Source organism: Gossypium arboreum, chromosome 8, assembly GCF_025698485.1.
Source record: "Gossypium arboreum isolate Shixiya-1 chromosome 8, ASM2569848v2, whole genome shotgun sequence".
Classification (NCBI taxonomy): Eukaryota; Viridiplantae; Streptophyta; class Magnoliopsida; order Malvales; family Malvaceae; genus Gossypium; species Gossypium arboreum.
In genome coordinates, this window is record NC_069077.1 from 136317400 (window position 1) to 136335865 (window position 18466).

Consider the following 18466-nt stretch of genomic DNA (forward strand, 5'->3'; position numbering starts at 1 on the left):
ACAAAATAGTTTCAAATGAATAATGTATGAAAACTTAAAATAAATAACAAAGAGCTTAAAATAAATAATATAAAAATTTAAAATGAATAAAGTATAAAACAGTTTATTTTAAATACTATATGAAAATTTTGAATAGATAACGTATAAAATAGTTTAGAATAAAGAGTATGTAAAAAATATTTTTAAACAAATAATATATATAAAAGTTTAAAATAAATGATAATAAAAGGGATTTAAAACTATTAACATATACAACAGTATAATCAAATAAAACGTAGAAAATTTAAAATAGATAATATCTATATAAAATGGTTTAAAATAGAAGATATATATATATATATATATATATATATATATATATATAAATCAAAATGAATAATGTGTATGATATTTTAAAATAAATAATATATATAAAGTTTAAAATGGTCAATAGTTTGCAATACGTAAGAGGTAAAAAAGTAACAACAAAATGATTTAGAATAAATAATAGAACAGTTTTAAAAATATTTAACAAATGAAATGCGACATCCTTTAAAGTAAATAATGTATAAAACATGAATAAATAAAGAAAAATAAAAAAAAGGATCAAAATCAAACTGATTAGGGGTTATATTCGAATAAAAACGAAATTAGAAGTGAAAACTATAACAAAATAAAAGAACAGGGTAAAAATGAAAATATGCGCAAGGTTTGAGGACTAAATGGGTAAAATACCCAGCCTCTGGACACTTGTTCGCTTGTAGCGTGCCAATGGGTCGGAGGATCCGATTGAATAACTCAACATAGTCATGGGGTCAAGTTAAAAACCCAAAAGAAATAGCAAAAGGATCAAATCGTAAACAAATGACAAAGCGGGAGGACCCACAGCGCAAATAGCCCATTTGGCTTTAAAACGTGCGGATCATCTGCTAAACGGGTCGGGTCGCACGGGTTCCCCCCTAAACGACGCCGTTTTGAGGCATGTGGGGGGATTGCAAAACGTCACCGTTTTGCATCGCTATTAAAGCCAAATTTTTTAAAAAAAAATTCATTTTTTTCTTTCTCTTTTCAGAAACAAAGAGTAGCCTCCTGTTTGTGCTCTGCTAGGGTTTATGCACCCATCATCGCCGCCGCCATGAAGCCACCGTAGGTGGTGATCAGGGTTGCGCGAAAGGGGTCTTTTGACCCCGATTTTGGAGAGCCCGAAGGTCCTATTCCCTTAGCCCGTGAATCCGAGAGAAAAGACACCCTTTTTTAGTCGGTTTCACCGATAGAGCAGGAGCTTCGATAATGCGACTTTGGAGTTGGGGTAAGTCTCTTTTTCTCTATTCTTTTTGTTTTTGTTTAAACCAATTTGAAAACAGAAGAACAAAAATAAAAATGAAAACAGAAAATAGGGAAGAAAAGAAGATGAGATTCAACCTTTTGTTTTTTGATTGCTTAATGGTCTGTAAAAAAAATACAATATGTTCTTTCTTGGCTTTATAGCCAAAATACAATCTATTTTTTTATTTTTATTTAAGCCTCTGTTCTCCATTGTTTGTCTTCGCGTGTTGCCTTTTGCTGTGTTCTTGCTCGTTTCTGGATTGTTTTGCAGGGCTAAGAGGGTTAATGAGGGTGAAAACATGTCATTTTGGTGCAAAGGAGCAGCCATCGGCCGATGTGTGCGCCGAGGGCGCACATGAAGGGGTACGGCGCACTCGAGGCATGCAAAGGGAGGAATGGCGCCTAGGTTTTTTTTTGGCTAAATGAGTTTAGGTTTTAGGCTATTCTTGGGCTAGGTTTTTTTAGCTTTGGGCCTACAAAATTTGGGTTTTATATTTGGATTGTAAATTTGGGTCTGGTATGTTTTACATTCGGGCTCTTTTTGTAATTGGACTCAGACTCTTAACTTGTTTTGGTTTTGTTTTTGTTTTTGGGTTATTGGTTTAGCCCCGGGCAAAATAGGCCCGTTACAATTAGTATTAATAATAATGATAATAGTAATAGAAAATAAAAATAAAAATAATATAGTAATAATAATAAAAGCAAAAATAATAGTAATAATAATGGTAATAATAAATAGTAATAATAACAATAATGCAAATAATAAATAATCTAAAATTTGAAATTATTTAGAAAGATATAAATAAAATAAATGATGAAATGATAAAATAATAGTAATGATATATAAATAAAATAAGTGTGCTAAAATATATATATTAAATTAGTTAATATAAAAATAATAACGTATAAGTAAATGCAAAAAAAGGAAAATATAATAATAGTAGTAATAATATAATAGTAATAATAAAAAGGTAATAATAATATATTAGATAGTAAGAAATAATAATAATAACAACAGTAATAAAAATGGTAATAATGATATTAGTAATAATAATAATAACAATATATTAATAATAATATATATTAATAATGACAATAATAGAAAATAATAGAAATAAATATACTATGTTTAGTAGTAATAGCAATGAAACAATGATAATGATAAATATAATAATAGAAAGTAATAATAAAATAATTAATTTGAAAATAAAATAGCAAATAATGGGAAAGGATTAAATTGAATTTAAAACGAAAGTTTGGGGCGAATTTGGAAGTAAAATAAGAAAAAAAGGACCGATTTTGAACACGCGAATAACAATGGGACTAAAGAAGAAAATATCCCCACCCTCCTAAACGCAACATTTTATGCGGGACCAAAATGAAATGAAAACAAAAATTACAGGGCAAAATTAAAAATAACGAAAGATTTAATTATAAAATTGTAAAAAAGAGGAAGGGCTAAATGAATAAATATCCCCTTTGTGGAAAACACGCTGATCCTGGAAGCGGGTCGGGTCAGTGCGCGGGTCATGAGGCAAAACGACGTCGTTTTGGGCGTTTAAGGCCAGTCCCAAAACGACGTCGTTTTGGAGGCCTATATAAATTAGATTTTTTTTAAAAAAAAAGCTCATTTTCATTTGTTTTAAAAAAAAATCCTCTCCTCTCTTTTTTTTCTCTGCAGGGCTGAGGGTCCGACGAGTTTTCTAAACGGTCGCCACTGTGGCCCGCCGCCGCTGGCCATCGCCGGCCACCGAATTCCCAAAAAAGGTATATTTTTTATTTTTTTATATTTATATGTAACTGATTTTTTTTAAAGAAAAATAGAGAAAATGTCGAAGTATGTATATAAGTAGATTCGAAAAACAAAGAAAATAAATAGAAAAGGAAAGAAAAATATAACAGTAACCCTTTACCCTTTTATAACTTGTTTTTCTCTCCGAATCTGTTTCGTAGATTTGCTATTTTGATGTTTGAATCTCTCTTTTTTATTTCATTCAAAAGTGTTTGAAAACCTTCTTTTTTACAATCTAATTTCTAGGCTTTTATATCGCCATTTACATATATTTCTTATTATTTTTCTACTGTTGTTTGCATGTTTCTCTTGTAGGAGCAATTAGGGCGGTAGAGGGCTGGCATGGCAGTGACGGCTGTAGGCAATGCAAGTGGGGTTAGGGTTACGTATTTTTTGTTTGAGTATGTTTGAGTATTGGGCTGCTAGGTTTTTTTTTTTTTAATTTTAGGTTTGTTTTGGGTTTAGGTTATTGGGCTATAATGGGTTAGTTTGTTTTAGGCCCGGGCAAAATTTGGGCTGTGCAATTATTATTATCATCATCATTATTATTGATGTTATGATTTTTTATTTGCTTTACACTATATTTATTTATTTATTTGTTTAATATTAGTTCTTTTAGTTTCAATTTTTTTACTTATTATTTTTCTTTTATTTTGACTAGTTTATGTTATTTTATTTTCATCTTTACTATTGTTATTCATATTAATTCCTTTATTATTACTATTTTATTTATATTAGTGACATTGTTTATTCTTTTACATTTTTCTACAAAATTATGTTACATTTTACTCGATACACAAATCGTGTTTTTTAAATAAGCAATATTTCATATTTTGAGATTCGAAATATCGTTCCCTAATTTACGGGATTTTGACTTTCTCGATAAATCTAAATGCCAGAACATTTCCAAAGCATAAATCTTTAAATATTCTCGAGAATTAGAAAAATCGTGTTCTAACTTACGGAATATGCTTTCTTTCTAAACCGAGATAATCAAATATCTTTTAAAATAAATAAAATTTTTGGTGTTTATTCTCGTTTCGAGGATTTAAGACATTGTGTCCTAACTTACGAGACATAGTTCTTTTTCTCGATTAACGTGAAATACATTATTTTCTAAAAATTTTCAATTAAGCAATATTTTAATGAAAGATTGTTTTCCTTTAAAATCTTTTCAAAGTTCTCAAATTTTTGACACCAAGACATTAATTAATCAACTAGGTATCAATTTTGGGCGTATCGAGGGTGCTAATCCTTCCTCGTGCGTAACCGACTCCCGAACTCGTTTTCTGGATTTTGTAGACCAAAAATCATCATTTTAATAAATTTAAATTTTTGCTAAAATACTTGAATTACCAGGTGATCTGATCACACCTAAATAAAAAGGATTGGTGGCGACTCCCATTTTTCGTTTTCAAAATCAAAGTCGACCCTCTTTAAAAAAATGGTTTCGACAAATAATATAAAAATTTTAAAATGAATAACATATAAAACAATTTAAATTAAATATTATACGTGAAAATTGAAAATAGATAATATAAAATAGTTAAAAATAAATAATATAAAACAATATTTAAAATAGATAATATATAAAAAGTTTAAAATAAACAATATATGAAAAGATTTCAAAATAAATAAGATAAGTGAGTTTAAAATAAATAACATATGAAAAGATTTAAAATAAATAAAATAAATAAGTTTAATATAAATAACATATGAAAGAAAAAATAAATAATAAACTTGCGAAAAAAAGGGTTGAAATCAAGCGACTTGGGGATTAAATCATAATAAAATGAAATTAAAAAGTAAAAATTATAACAAGATATTTTGAATGAGGATTGAAATCAAAAGGCGCGAAAAGATCATGGACCAAATGGGCAAGAAACCCAATCCCTAGACACGTGCCTGTTTTTTTAATGGCAGTGAGTCAAGGACTTAATTGAAGTGCACATCAAAATTAGGGGCCTAATTTTTTTTAAAAAAAAAGAAAAAGTATCAAAAGGACTAAATTAAACGAACTAAAAATGAGGAAGGGCCAATGGCATAAATAGCCCATTTAACGAAAACACGCGGATCCCCCCTGGAGCGGGTCCGATCACGTGCGGGTCACCTTAAATAGTGCCGTTTTGGCGTTGGTGACCTTGGTGCAAAACGACACCGTTTCGTGCCTCCTATTTAAATCAAAAAAATTTCTTTCATTTTCTGCCATTTTGTTTTTTTTTTTTAAATTTCAAAGAATCCCATTTTTTCTTTTCTCTGCTAGGGTTTTAGACCCATCCTTGCGCCGTCGCCGGTACGTCGCTCCTCCACCGTGGACGGTGGTCGGAGTGGCACAAAACGGGCTTTTCAACCCCCGTTTGAAACACATTTGAAGGTTAAACCTTCTCAGGCCAAAAGATCGAGAGAAGAACGTCCCTCCCCTCCTTTCTGGGTTCGATTTTAGCGACGGAGAGGGAAACTCCGACGACGCAACCACGGGGTGATTCGAGTAGGTTTTTCTTTCTTCTTCTTTTTATTTTTCATATATATAAAAACAAATAAAATAAAAACTTAAAAGTAAAATAAAATAAAAAAATCACATTCTTTTCAACTTTTGAGTTCTTTTTTGATTAATTAGTGTTTGTAAAAAACTTACAAAGAAAATATTTCGGCTAGCTGAGTTACAGACTTTTTGCTTCTAATTTTTTTTGTCTTTTTCCTATTTATTTCTACTGTCTTGCTTGTGCCTATCTATTGTTGCATTTAATTTTTGCAAGTGTCAAACGCGCGTGGATGGGGGCGTGCGTGGAGGAGGCGACGGCGGTAGACAGTGGTGGCAGAGGCGTGCGGAGGCTGAAGTTTGGGGGGTTAGGGTTAGGGTTTCAAAAATGTTTAAACATTCTGGGCCACTTGGGCCTTCAAATTTTGGGTTGTTATTTTAATTATTTTTGGGCTTTATATTTGGGCCGTTTGGTTCGTAAATGGACTATTCATTTTTTTGACTTTTATTTTTGGGTTTTATTTTATAAACTAGGCCAGGCTAAAATTAACCTATTGCAACTTTAGATTGGAAAATCCCCTAAGCTGTGCCAATAAGTTGTTGTGAAGGAGTCAGAATCCAAATTAAGCTCTTCTAAATTGGTCAAATTAAGTGGCCTCTCACCATCTACAAAGCATTTAGATAAGTAGATTTATCACTAATGGAATATTAAATGAGAAGTTGGTATGTATATGTAAGAATATGATAAAATAAAACATATCAACACATACCATGAGAAGATTAGAGGCTTTCAATTTTATTGTTACTCAAATTTATTAATTTCAAATTAGATAAATATCATGTGAACTCAATTTTAAATAATTATTAATTTGAGTTGAAATAAAATAATGAAACTACATATTTATTTATGACAACTTTATTAATTTAAAAATATTTATATCATTTAAAATTTAAAGACTATTTTTGTCATTCATATTTAGTAGTTAATATGAAGTTTGGACTTATTATATATATAAGTTTGAGCTCATGATTTAGTGGCAAAAGATTTTTTTGGGAAGGCATTGTATGAAATTGTGATTTCATGTTATCCTTATCCCTTTCTAATATGAGATAAATCAGATTTTTCCTCCTGATTTTTAGTTATTTCCCCTTGAAAAAATTCAAATCCAACTAAAGTACTAAAAATCAGGAGGAAAAATTTAATTTATCATTTTTCTATTTGAAAGGAATAAGGATGTAGAACCACAGTTTCATATAAAATTTTTTCTCTTTCTTCAAGCTAAGGTTTGAAACAATATGAAAATTTTACCACAACATCAATGGCTTGTTTGACTACAAAAATATAGATAGATATAAATTATATATATATATATATATATATATATTAATATATATGCTACAATATGTTTATCACAATTCTGAAAATTGTAAAGCATTATTAAATGTTTTAATTGGTAATGCATAACATTATATATAGTTTTCTCATAATACACAATCAATTATTACATTCTACCTTTAAAAACTTTAAAGCAAATAACCCAAACAAAATTTGAAAAACAAGTACATACAAATGTAAACCTCCAAAGCACAAGGCTACCCGCTTCTTTTGAAGATGGGAAATCACAGAAGATTGTCCTCAATAAAATACTGGCAGGTCTTGATGCAGTGTTCAATAAAAGAAAACCATGCTTGACGCCAATAAGGATTTATATAGAGGATGAGAACAATAACCAGTAGCACAATTACATAAGAAACAAAAAAGGTCACCCAAAAAACATACTTGTCCATCAAACCACTTTCTTCTTTGTTGTTTGAGGTATTTGGTGCTGCTATCGGGGGTGAATCAAGGTCACTACAATTTTTATATAGGAGAGGCCCGCAGAGAAAAGGATTCCCTACATAACTGCTTTCATCGAAGGTTCCAAATTGAGCTTTCAGAGACGGAATACTCCCTGACAAGTTGTTGTATGACACATTGAAGACTTCTAAGGTGTACAACTCCGTCAATTGAGTAGGGATTCTTCCAATTAGGTTGTTGTAAGAAAGGTCCAGACTCTCAATTTGCTTGAGCTTTGAGAACATTGACGGTATATGTCTAGTCAAATTATTGTGTGACAAGTTTAGTGATTGAATTTCACTCAAATTTCCAATCTCTGTGGGGATTTCACCTGTTAATCTATTACATGATAAATCAATTCCAGACATGTACTCAAGAATGTTTCCCTTGTATGTGTAAGATGCTCTTTTTGTTGTATAGTCCACCTTTTCTTGCATTTAATTCTCAATAACGAGATCTACATAGAATGACTCAACTCCTCTTAAAGTGGACCACTCAAATTCAGTCAATCCAAAGTAATTAGCTCCTTTCACGATTACTGGAAGTCCATCACCATAGGTCTTTGTTGAAGACTTTTTATCATTCGGCTTAAGAGTTAAATGACTCAAACAAGAAGGTATCGAACCAAAAAGCTTGTTTTGAGAAAGATCAATGATGCTTAACGAATACAATTTACATATCTCAATGGGAATTTCTCCGATAAAATAATTGGCTTTTAGAAGGAGGACACTTAAAGCCGAAAGAGCTCCAATCCTGTATGGAATTTCCCCAGTCAACTGGTTTTCACTTAGATCTAAAGTCACCAAGGAAGAGCTATTAAAGAATGCATTTTTCAAGGTTCCACTTAATCTATTTTTGCTCAAATGGAGATGTTTAATAGATTGTGCATCGAAGCAAGATGGTATTGGGCCAGAAAAATTGTGTTTTGAGAGGTCCAAAATATTAAGAGAATCCAAATAGCACAATTCCATCGGAATAAGACCCTTGAGCTGATTGTTGGATACTGCTAATGCATTTAAATTTGACACATTCCATATCCATCTTGGGAGTTCTCCAGACAAATTGTTGTTACTTAAATCCATATCTTTAAGAGAGTACCAAGGGATAGTTGAGATACCAATGCTAGGTATATTTCCATCAAAGTTATTGCCATCTAAATATAACAATTCTAATGAAGATGAGCGAAAGATAGTTGGGGTTATCTTCCCACTTAGATGATTATTTGATAGCCTAAGAAACCTCAACGAGTCACTTTGAGCTAACATTTCTGGTATTCCTCCTGATAGTTGATTATGTGATAGATCTAATAATAAATGTGTAGTATTCAAACTACCCAAACAAGGAGGAATATTACCTTGAAGGAAATTTCCTGATAGGTTTAACCCAAATAGTTGTGGAAAGATTAAACAAATGTTTGATGGAATGGGACCTTGTATTTTGTTGTCAGATATATCAACAACGGACATGCTTGGACTCGGATGAGATGGAAGATTGAGATGGCCCATAAAAGAGTTACCCTTTATTAAAAATTTTTCCATTCTTGTATTGTTCTCTAACAACAAAAAAGGAATCTTCCCTCCAAAATTATTATATGAAAGATCAACCACTCTCAGGTCATTTTGGTAATAGAGGAATTTTGGAATTTCAATGTGGAGTTCCTTTGTTGTGCAATTCGACAAAAGGAAGGCTTTTAGTAGGAACTTTGGGACCCATGTTTGAATAGTAGGCTCTTTCACTAACTTGTTTTGACTGCTGAAGAGGACTTTGAGGTGTGAGTGGTTGGAAAATGATATAAAAATGGATGGAACTTCGAATAAGTTTCGTGAAAGAGAAATGAATCTAAGCAAAGTGAGATTGGCTAGAGCAGTGGAGGCACCTTTCCCAGTGAATTGATTATTTGAAATATCCAAATAATGAAGAGATGGCAAGTTAGCCAAACATGAAAGGAGTGTTCCAATAAGAGCATTTTCACCTAGATCCAACAGCTCAAGCTTTTGTAAATCACACCACCCTGTAAAAAAAATTTGTGCAAGTTGCTCTAATTTTCTAAGAGGATAAAAAAATAATTAATAAAGAGATTATCTAAATAACTAAGTCATAATTATTAATTTACCTTGGGTAGGTAATGTCCCATTCAACCTACAGCCATGCAAAGTCAAGACCTTAAGAGAAGAAAATACACCAATCCTTTGAAGAATGTTGTTGTTGAGATATGAACCATCAACACTAATTCCTCTATTTCGCTCGACACATGCAATTGATCTCTACAAGTGTATAAGAGTTATTTAAATGACTAATATTAAGTAAATAATATTTTTAAATGGAATCAAATTATAAAATTATATATTCACACACATACATATTATACCTTGAGTAGAAAATGTGTCATTGAAGTAATTGCCTCTCAAATATAAGGTCTTAACAGATGAGAATGTCTCCAGAAGCTGTATTAGAGAAGTAGTTCCACCAGTGAACACATAGTCTAATGTAGCAATCTTTAGCTTTCCCAAACTTCCATTTTCTGAGAGTCAAATTAGTGGTTGGTTCAGTTCAATAGATATCTAATGGCAAGTAATTAATAAGACTTTCCTTAGTTGATACATATACCTTTATTCTTTATGGGCACAAATTCCTTCACCTTATTGAAGCTTATGTCTAGCTCCTCTAAGTTGCTCAAAGAATCTAATAATTCTGTAAAGATCGACAAATAAAATTTAAAATTAAATCACACAGAATAAATGCAATAACTCAACAATTAATTTGTTTCGTTTAAAGGAAGATTAAATATATTAAATAATTTCACCTTTAATATTTATTGATCCTTTAAGCTGATTATTCCATATCCTCAATGACTTTAGATTGGAAAATCCACTAAGCTGTGCCAATAAACTGTTTGTGAAGGAGTTGGAATCCAGAATAAACTCTTCTAAATTGGTCAAATTAAGTGACCTCTCACCATCTACAAAGCATTTAGATAAGCAAATTTATTTCTAATGGAATATTAAATGGGATATTGGTATGTATATGTAATAATATGATAAAGTAAAACATATCAACACGTACCATGGGGAGATTGGAAGCCCTCAATTTTATTGTAACTCAAATCCAACTCCTTTAGCTTTGTCAGATTATTCAATACTATCCAAATCGATACAATATATTTTTTGTCAGTCCAATAAAGTAATCATCACAAAAATTAAGTTATATTCAACTTTTATATAATAACTCCATTTTTCTGTCAAAATATTGAATGTTATAGATAAGTTATTGTTATACACTTATAATAATATTTAATATTTAAATTTAATTTAATTTTTTAAAAATTTAAATTAAAAACTATAATATATTAATAAAAATATTAATTATCGAGATTCAAATTGTATCTTTAACAAAATTTACTAATGTAACTCCATTTATTAAAAACCATTTTCATTTAATAAAATATGATTAATATATTTTATATAAAATTTAAACATTTTATTGAAATAATATCTTAACTAAAATTTATTTATTTTTCACTTAAAAATAGAATTAGCTGTGTTAAAATGTGAGGCAACATATTATTATAGAGAGCTAATTTAGTAAAAAGTATAATGTATACTTTATAGATGCAACTATTATAGAAGGTAACAATAATAAATTCCACATCTACAAAGCTATATATATTAACTAGTTTTTTTTTTTTTTGTGCTATGTATAGGTTAATTGTATTTATTAATTTTAATTTAATACTAAAAAATTGATAACACAAAAAAAATTGAAATTGAAATACTATTATTTGGTACATATATTTTACTTTATTTTTGAAGAGATAAAATTTTAATTTATATATTAATATAATTTTTATATAATTATAAAAGCGATAATATATAAAATTGATACATTTCTTTAAATTAAAATATTTATCTCAATGACTCTAAGTTACTCAAAATATCAAATAATTCAGTAAAGATTGACAAATAAAATTTAAAATTAAATCACACATGATAAATGCAATAATTCAACAAGTAGTTTATTTCATTTAAAGGAAGATTAAATATGTTAAGTAACCTTTAATATTTATTGGTCCTTTAAGCTGGTTATTGTATATATGCAATAACTTTAGATTGGAAAGCCCACTTAGCTGTGCTAATACATAGTCTTCAACGTTTTCTTCGGCTTCGAATTCTCCTAAACAAACAGCCTTCTCAAAATCAATTTCAGGACTCGTAACGGGTTTGTTCATGCTGTTGACATCTGAGCACCTGAAAGTTGAATGGAAAAGGGAACTATAGAGGGGCATCCAAGTATTGAAACCAAAAAATGAAATGTTATGGCATGGGATGAGGCAAATGTAAGGATTGGCTATGACATAAGAAAATGATTATGAAATTAGTGATAATGTGAAAGATTATGACGAAATGCATCTTCATTGGTATTCATTTGAATGATAAAGAGCGAATGTAGGCTCTTATAAAAGAATTCTATTATATCTAAGGACATAACAGAATGTTAACGTTTGAGCATTACTCTGAAGACTTATAAACTACAAGAAGATCCTCGGCAGTCCAATTGTTCAACTTGAAACCCAGGGGATAAGGGAGTATCCTCGAGACGTCTTTACTCACATCAGCCCCTTTGTCAATAACATTTATACTGACATTTTGAAGACCCTTTTCAATTAACCATAGCGTGTTTCGTGGACCATCTTGTCTAGGGTACATCATTCCCGCAGATGTAAATGTTTTTGACAAAGGAGGGTACTCTATTGGTTCCCATTCTGGTTCTCGGCCCAAAGTTCTTGCAATCCTTCTTTCCTGATTTTTTTTCACTGTCTTCTTCTTTGACGCATGTCAGGCTGGAACCCCAAACCGTATCGGGCCCTGTGGTGCACTGGCTTTAAAGCCCTGACTATTCCTTGCAGATATCTCCCTAAACCTCTTCTCGCTCGAGCTCCCCTTCCTACTGTCAATTTGACACCCATTCTAGTATTTCTCGACAGTTTTGGTACCGGAATTCTGTTTCCCTCAACGACAAAAGTGGCATTGACAAATTCAAGGGATCGGAAGGAACATTCCAATGCGTCTTTGTTCACTTCCAAGTACGGTGCATCAGCAGAGACAGATGCGACAGTGTCTTCTTCTCCCTCGACAGTGACCAAACAACCGTCCATGATAAATTTCACCTTTTGATGGAGGGATGATGGGACTGCTCCAGCAGAATGGATCCAGGGTCTTCCCAAAAGGCAGTTATAAGAGGGTGTAATGTCCATGACTTGGAACTCGACATCATAAATGTAAGGGCCCACTTTCAAAGGGATTTCGATCTTTCCTATGACTTCGTGCCTCGTCCCGTCGAATGCCCTTACCGTGGAATGGCAGGGCCTTAAGTAGGACAAATCCATCGGTATTCTGAAAAGCGTGGCCAATGGCATAACATTTAACGCTGACCCATTATCGATGAGCACGTTCGGTATTATGTAGCCCTTGCAGCGAGTCGTGATATGCAGCGTTTTCACTGAGCCTCTACCATTGGGCGATATTTCATCATCACTAAAAGAAATGAAATTATCCGCATTCAAGTTGTTCATCCATCTAGTCAGTTTTTCAACGGATACATTGTTTGCCACATAAGCTTGATTTAACACTTTCAGCAGAGCGTTTCGGTGTGGTTACGAATTCAACAGCGAGAGATAATCTGAGATTCGTGACCGGCCGCTTACTCAATTATTCTACCACTATGCTTGATAAATTTTAAGAATTCCTGTGCTTCCTCCTCGTCCACAGGATTTTTAGCTTCTTGTCCAGGCGTAGTTTCATGCTCATCATCAGTCACGTGCATCGATGCTTTTCCTTTCTGTTTCAAGTCACTGTTTTTCTTTATCTCTTTCGAATAACATCTTCCACTAAGAGTGATATGACCTATTTCCCCGACGTTTCCAGTCATGGCTTTGGGCTTTTCATCTTCAGGTGTGACAATATTAACGTCATATTTCCATGGTACTGCTTTATTGTCCTTGTAAGGGAAAGGAGACGGTACTTTGATTATCATTTTTTGTTTCACCAGCTCTTTCGTCGATCGTAATAAATTACTAACAGTCGATCAGCTATAAGGGGACTCGATGATCGGCTATCGAGGCGATACTTCTCTTTCATTAGTCTCTTCCCTTTTGTTAAGAACCTTAATCTCCTTATTATCCATCCGGTCTTGAAGCAACCTTTTAAATTCCTCACACGATGAATGTCGTGTCTCACAATCCATGGAAATTGCAAAACTTTGACCTTCTTCTCCGAGAATTCTATCGGGTGACAAAGTAATCCTTTCTTAACCAAGATACCTCCAGATTTTCTGCAGAGGCATCCTTATTTCCAAAACACATCTTCTAACTTTCCATTCGTCCACTTTCCCCACTATGCTCACATCCCTTTCGGTATGGTTAGGGAATGGGTTTCCAGTTGCATTATTGGCACTATCGAATCACAGGATACCGCATCAATGAGTCCTTGAACTCTTCTCTTAAAGGCTAAGCGTTTTCCGTGGAATGTCCACGGTTTCCGTATGGTATGCACAACTAGCGAATTGTATGTTTTAACCTCAATGACAGTATGGAATATGCAATGAATGAATGAATGCATAAATGAATGCATGAATGTCAAATGACTGTTAGTCATGAAAGAAATGCAAGAAATTGGTGTTAATTTCAAGATAGCCCCTATTTAGGCATTTTCTTAATCAAATGAGTCTATTACACAATGTTTCAGTCACTCGTGTAATTGACTCCTCCATCAGAAACCTCTTTTTGGCAACCAATCTCTAATCAACACCTTCCTAACAAGATGTCTATGATGCATGATGAAAAATAGAAATACAGACAAACAACCTTGGTTAGCACAACACATATGATCAGAGAAAAATTGTGGAAAATCTAACAAATTATGCTACTTGGTCCAATGGACTTGATTCCCTTGCATAGAAAGCGAAAGTGCAAAAGGTAAGAGGCGTTCCTCCCATGCACTTATTTTAGTGACTACTAAACGGACGGAGGTTCAGCATGGCTCTAGTTGGATGGATCGTATGGTTCACTATATGCGGTTTTGGTTCTAGATAGGTACTCGAATCGTCTGCACTGTCATCTACTAAGATTAGTACAGAGCCTCGGTCATGGCCCATCATAGGCTTACGAGATCAATTCGAGGGATTACATTTACTTATGCCTATGCGGAGGGACAAGTTAACTCACGAAAGCATAAGTCATATGTAACCGAAAGTATTCACTAGCCTGTATGGAGGAACGAGTTAACTCACGAAGGCGTAGCGTTTACTTTCACTTAACAGGACTGAGTCCGGTATAGAGCTCATGTTATGCAACAAAAATGCATGTGCACGGTGTGTGGGGAGAAACTTACAAACCTTTACGTTTTATTTAAAAAAACTAAACCAAAACTAAAATCACAAAAATTTAAAGTTGAAAAACAGCCGGATAAAACAAGTTAGAATATATACAACACGATGCAAATGCATGATTATTTGAAAACAAAAAATATGAGGATCACGACTAAATGTTAATTTGAACAAGGAACTTTGAAAATTTTGACAACGCGAGTTTAATTCGACTCGACTCTCAAAAAGGGTCCCCAGTGGAGTCGCCAGCTGTAGCAACGTAAAAAAAATTTAGTTTCGCTTGGTCGCTAATTGTGGCGATTTATTAAATATTTGAAAACCAACTTTCGATTTTATTAACAAAGGAGTCGCCACGATCCTTTATTATAGGTGTGATCGGACACCTAATAAAATTATTTTAAAACAAAAGAAAGCCAAATTTAGGTCTACATGAAAGTCCAGAGAAAAATTGGGGTTCGGAGTCGATTCTGGCGTGAGGAAGGTATTAGCACCTCATGACGCCCAAAATTGGTATCTCATAAACATGTGTTGACTTGATTTTCAAAAATACGAGTTCAATATAATATTTAATCGTGATCCGATTGAAAATGAGAATTTTAGTTTTCGATTTTTTTTAGAAAGGGTGTCCGTTTTTTAACACAAGCCATTTAATTTCACCCAACATAGCGATGAAATCGATGGCTTAATATTAAATCGGTACATTGCCTTATTTTTGAAATTAATTAAAACATGAGAAAAATATTCCTAAAGTGAGAAATTAAAAATAGATAATGGACATAAAAAAATGATATCATTAATGAAAAATATTAACATGGAATACTAGAATATTAGAATAACAATAATAATGATATTTACAAAATAAAAACAAATCATGTACTAATAATAAAATAGGAAAAATGATATATTTGGTAATAATAATATAAAATAATAATATGTACATAAAAATACATATATATATATATATATATGCATATAATAAAAGTATGTAATAATAATAATAATATCTTCAATAAAAGAAAATATTAGGAAAGCGTACATAAAAATATATACATAAAAATTTACAACAATAATATAAAATAATGATATGTGTAAATATATATATATATATATATATATATACATATGTACATAAAATATACACTAATATAATAATAGTTATAATAATACTAGCAATAGTAATAATTTGTAATAATAATATATACACAATATGGTATTTAAAATATATATATATATATATGTATATAATAGTATTTAAGAATATATACATAAGAAATATATAACTAATGGCATTAAAAAATATATACATAATATATATAAAATACCTAAAAAAAAGAAGGGGGAAAGAAGAGAGAAGGGAGGGGGGAAAGGAAATCCGGCCAAGGGGGGCCGGTCACCGGTTGATCGTCGGTCGCCGCCCGTCGTCGGCCACCGCCGGCCACCGCCTACGGTGGCCGGAAAAGGTAAATTTTTTTTAACAATATATGTATATATAAAGAAAGAAAAAAACAACACAAAAAAAAAGAAAAAAAATTCGAAAGAAGAGGAAAAAAGAAAAAGATGCAACCTTTTTATTGATGTTTCTTTTGTGTTCAAAATTTGAAGGGATTTTTGTGTTTGTCTCCTTTTTCAATTTTTTGTAAAAATCCTCCTTACATGATTTTTGAATGGCTTTTTATAGCCATCTTTTACATGATTTTCTATTATTTTTTTTTTCTATTTTGTAGGTGGTGGTGGTAGAAAATGGGAGGAAAAATGGGGCAAGTGGGAAAGTGGTTAGGTGGCTAGGTTTTTTTATTTTTTTATTTTGGTTAGGTTTTTCTTTTTTCTTTTTTTTTTTTTGGGTTTTGTTTTTCTTTTCTTTTTTTTTTTTTGGGTTAGGTTTTTTTTGGGGGGGCTTAATGGGCTTTTGAATTGGGTTTAATGTTTAGGTTTTGTAATGGGTTTGGGTAGATGTAAATGGGTCATGAGTTAAGGGTTTTAGTGGGTTTAGAGGTTTGGTTGGGTTTTGATGAAATCGGGCTGGGCAATTTGGGCTTCTACAATGCCCTCTTTGCTCATTGTCGTGCAACAGAATAGAGCAAAGACTTTCAAGGAAGACCAAATTTGCCGGTCTTGCTAGGTCTTGACTTGCTTTAGAACTCTTCTTGTTTAGTTAGTCCTTTTCATCCACCGCATCTTGTAGCTTTGGTTCACTCCACGCATCTTGTGATATCGCCTTGTAGCTTCAATTTATTCGATGTAACTTCAAGGATATGAAATGTATGGCTTCGATCTACTTACTGTAACTTCGGAAAGGTGAGATCTACAACTTCAATCTACTCTTCTATCGCTTCAGTGAGATAAGGTTTGTGGTCTTTTCTTCTGCGACTCCAGAAAGGCAAGATCTGATACCCTCGATCAACTCCACTGCAACTTTAAAGAGACAGAATCTGACGTCTTCAATCAGCTTCAATCTTTATTCTCTACTCGACATGTGATCCTGAGCTCAACTCATTTTCAATATGAATTGACTCTCTAAAAACAGACATTAAAAACAGAAATTGAAAATAGCTCAGCACGTGAGCCAAGGCTCAACTCACCTCTCGCAATATGAGTTGATTTTTTGAAACTTAACTTGAAAAGCAGATTTTGAAAATACCTCGATATGTGACTGAAGGTTCAACTCACCTCTCGCAATATGAGTTGATTTTTGAAAAACAGAAATTAAAAGACTCAACTCAACTCTCGCAGAAATTAAAAAGCTCAACTCACCTCTCGCAATATGAGTTGAATTTTTTGAAAAAAATTGAAAATAGCTCAGCACGTGAGCCAAGGCTCAACTCACTTCTCGCAATATGAGTTGATTTTTGAAAACAGAATCTGAAAAACAGATTTTGAAAATACCTCGACATGTGACCCGAGGCTCAACTCACATCTCGCAATGTGAGTTGATTTTTTTGAAAAACATAAATTGAAAAAATACCTCAATGTGTGATCTGAAGCTCAACTCACCTCTCGCAATATGAGTTGATTTTTTGAAAGACGAATTGAAAATAGCTCAACAGCATGAGCCAAGGCTCAACTCACCTCTCGCAATATGAGTTGATTTTTTTTTTTGAAAGGCAGAAATTGAAAAACGGAAATTGAAAATGCCTCGGCGTGTGACCTGAGGCTTAACTCACCTCTCACAATACGAGTTGATTTTTTTGACAACAGAAATTGAAATTACCTCAGCGTGTCCTGAGGCTCAACTCACCTCTCGCAATATGAGTTGATTTTTTTGAAAAACAGAAATTGAAAATACCTCAACGTGTCTCGAGGCTCAACTCACCTCTCGCAATATGAGTTGATTTCTTTGAAAAACAAAAATTGAAAATATCTCAGCATGTCTTGAGGCCCAACTCATTTCTCGCAATATGAGTTGAATTTTGAAAACAGAAATTGAAATTACCTCAGCGTGTCTTGAGGCTCAACTCATTTTGAACAGAAATTGAAATTAACTCAACGTGTCTTGAGGCTCAACTCATTTCTCGCAATATGAGTTGAATTTTGAAAATAGAAATTGAAATTACCTCAACGTGTCTTGAGGCTCAACTCATTTCTCGCAATATGAGTTGAATTTTTTTTTTTGAAAGACAGAAATTGAAAATACCTCAGCATGTGGACCGAGGCTCAACTCATTTTGAACAGAAAT

At 32.4% G+C, this 18466-nt stretch overlaps 2 protein-coding genes across 2 annotated transcripts; both read right to left on the bottom strand.

The window, feature by feature from the left end:
* Positions 1 to 7119: 7119 nt before the first annotated feature.
* Positions 7120 to 8553, bottom strand: LOC108468595 (receptor-like protein 1). Its single transcript, XM_017769476.2, has one exon. The coding sequence runs from the start codon at positions 7848 to 7850 to the stop codon at positions 7197 to 7199; it is 654 nt and encodes a 217-aa protein (XP_017624965.1). The 5' UTR covers positions 7851 to 8553; the 3' UTR covers positions 7120 to 7196.
* LOC108468594 (receptor-like protein 9b) lies at positions 7851 to 8678 on the bottom strand. The gene has a single exon (XM_017769475.2). It carries the CDS (start codon positions 8676 to 8678, stop codon positions 7851 to 7853), a length of 828 nt encoding a protein of 275 aa, XP_017624964.2.
* Between the last annotated feature and the right edge of the window lie 9788 nt (positions 8679 to 18466).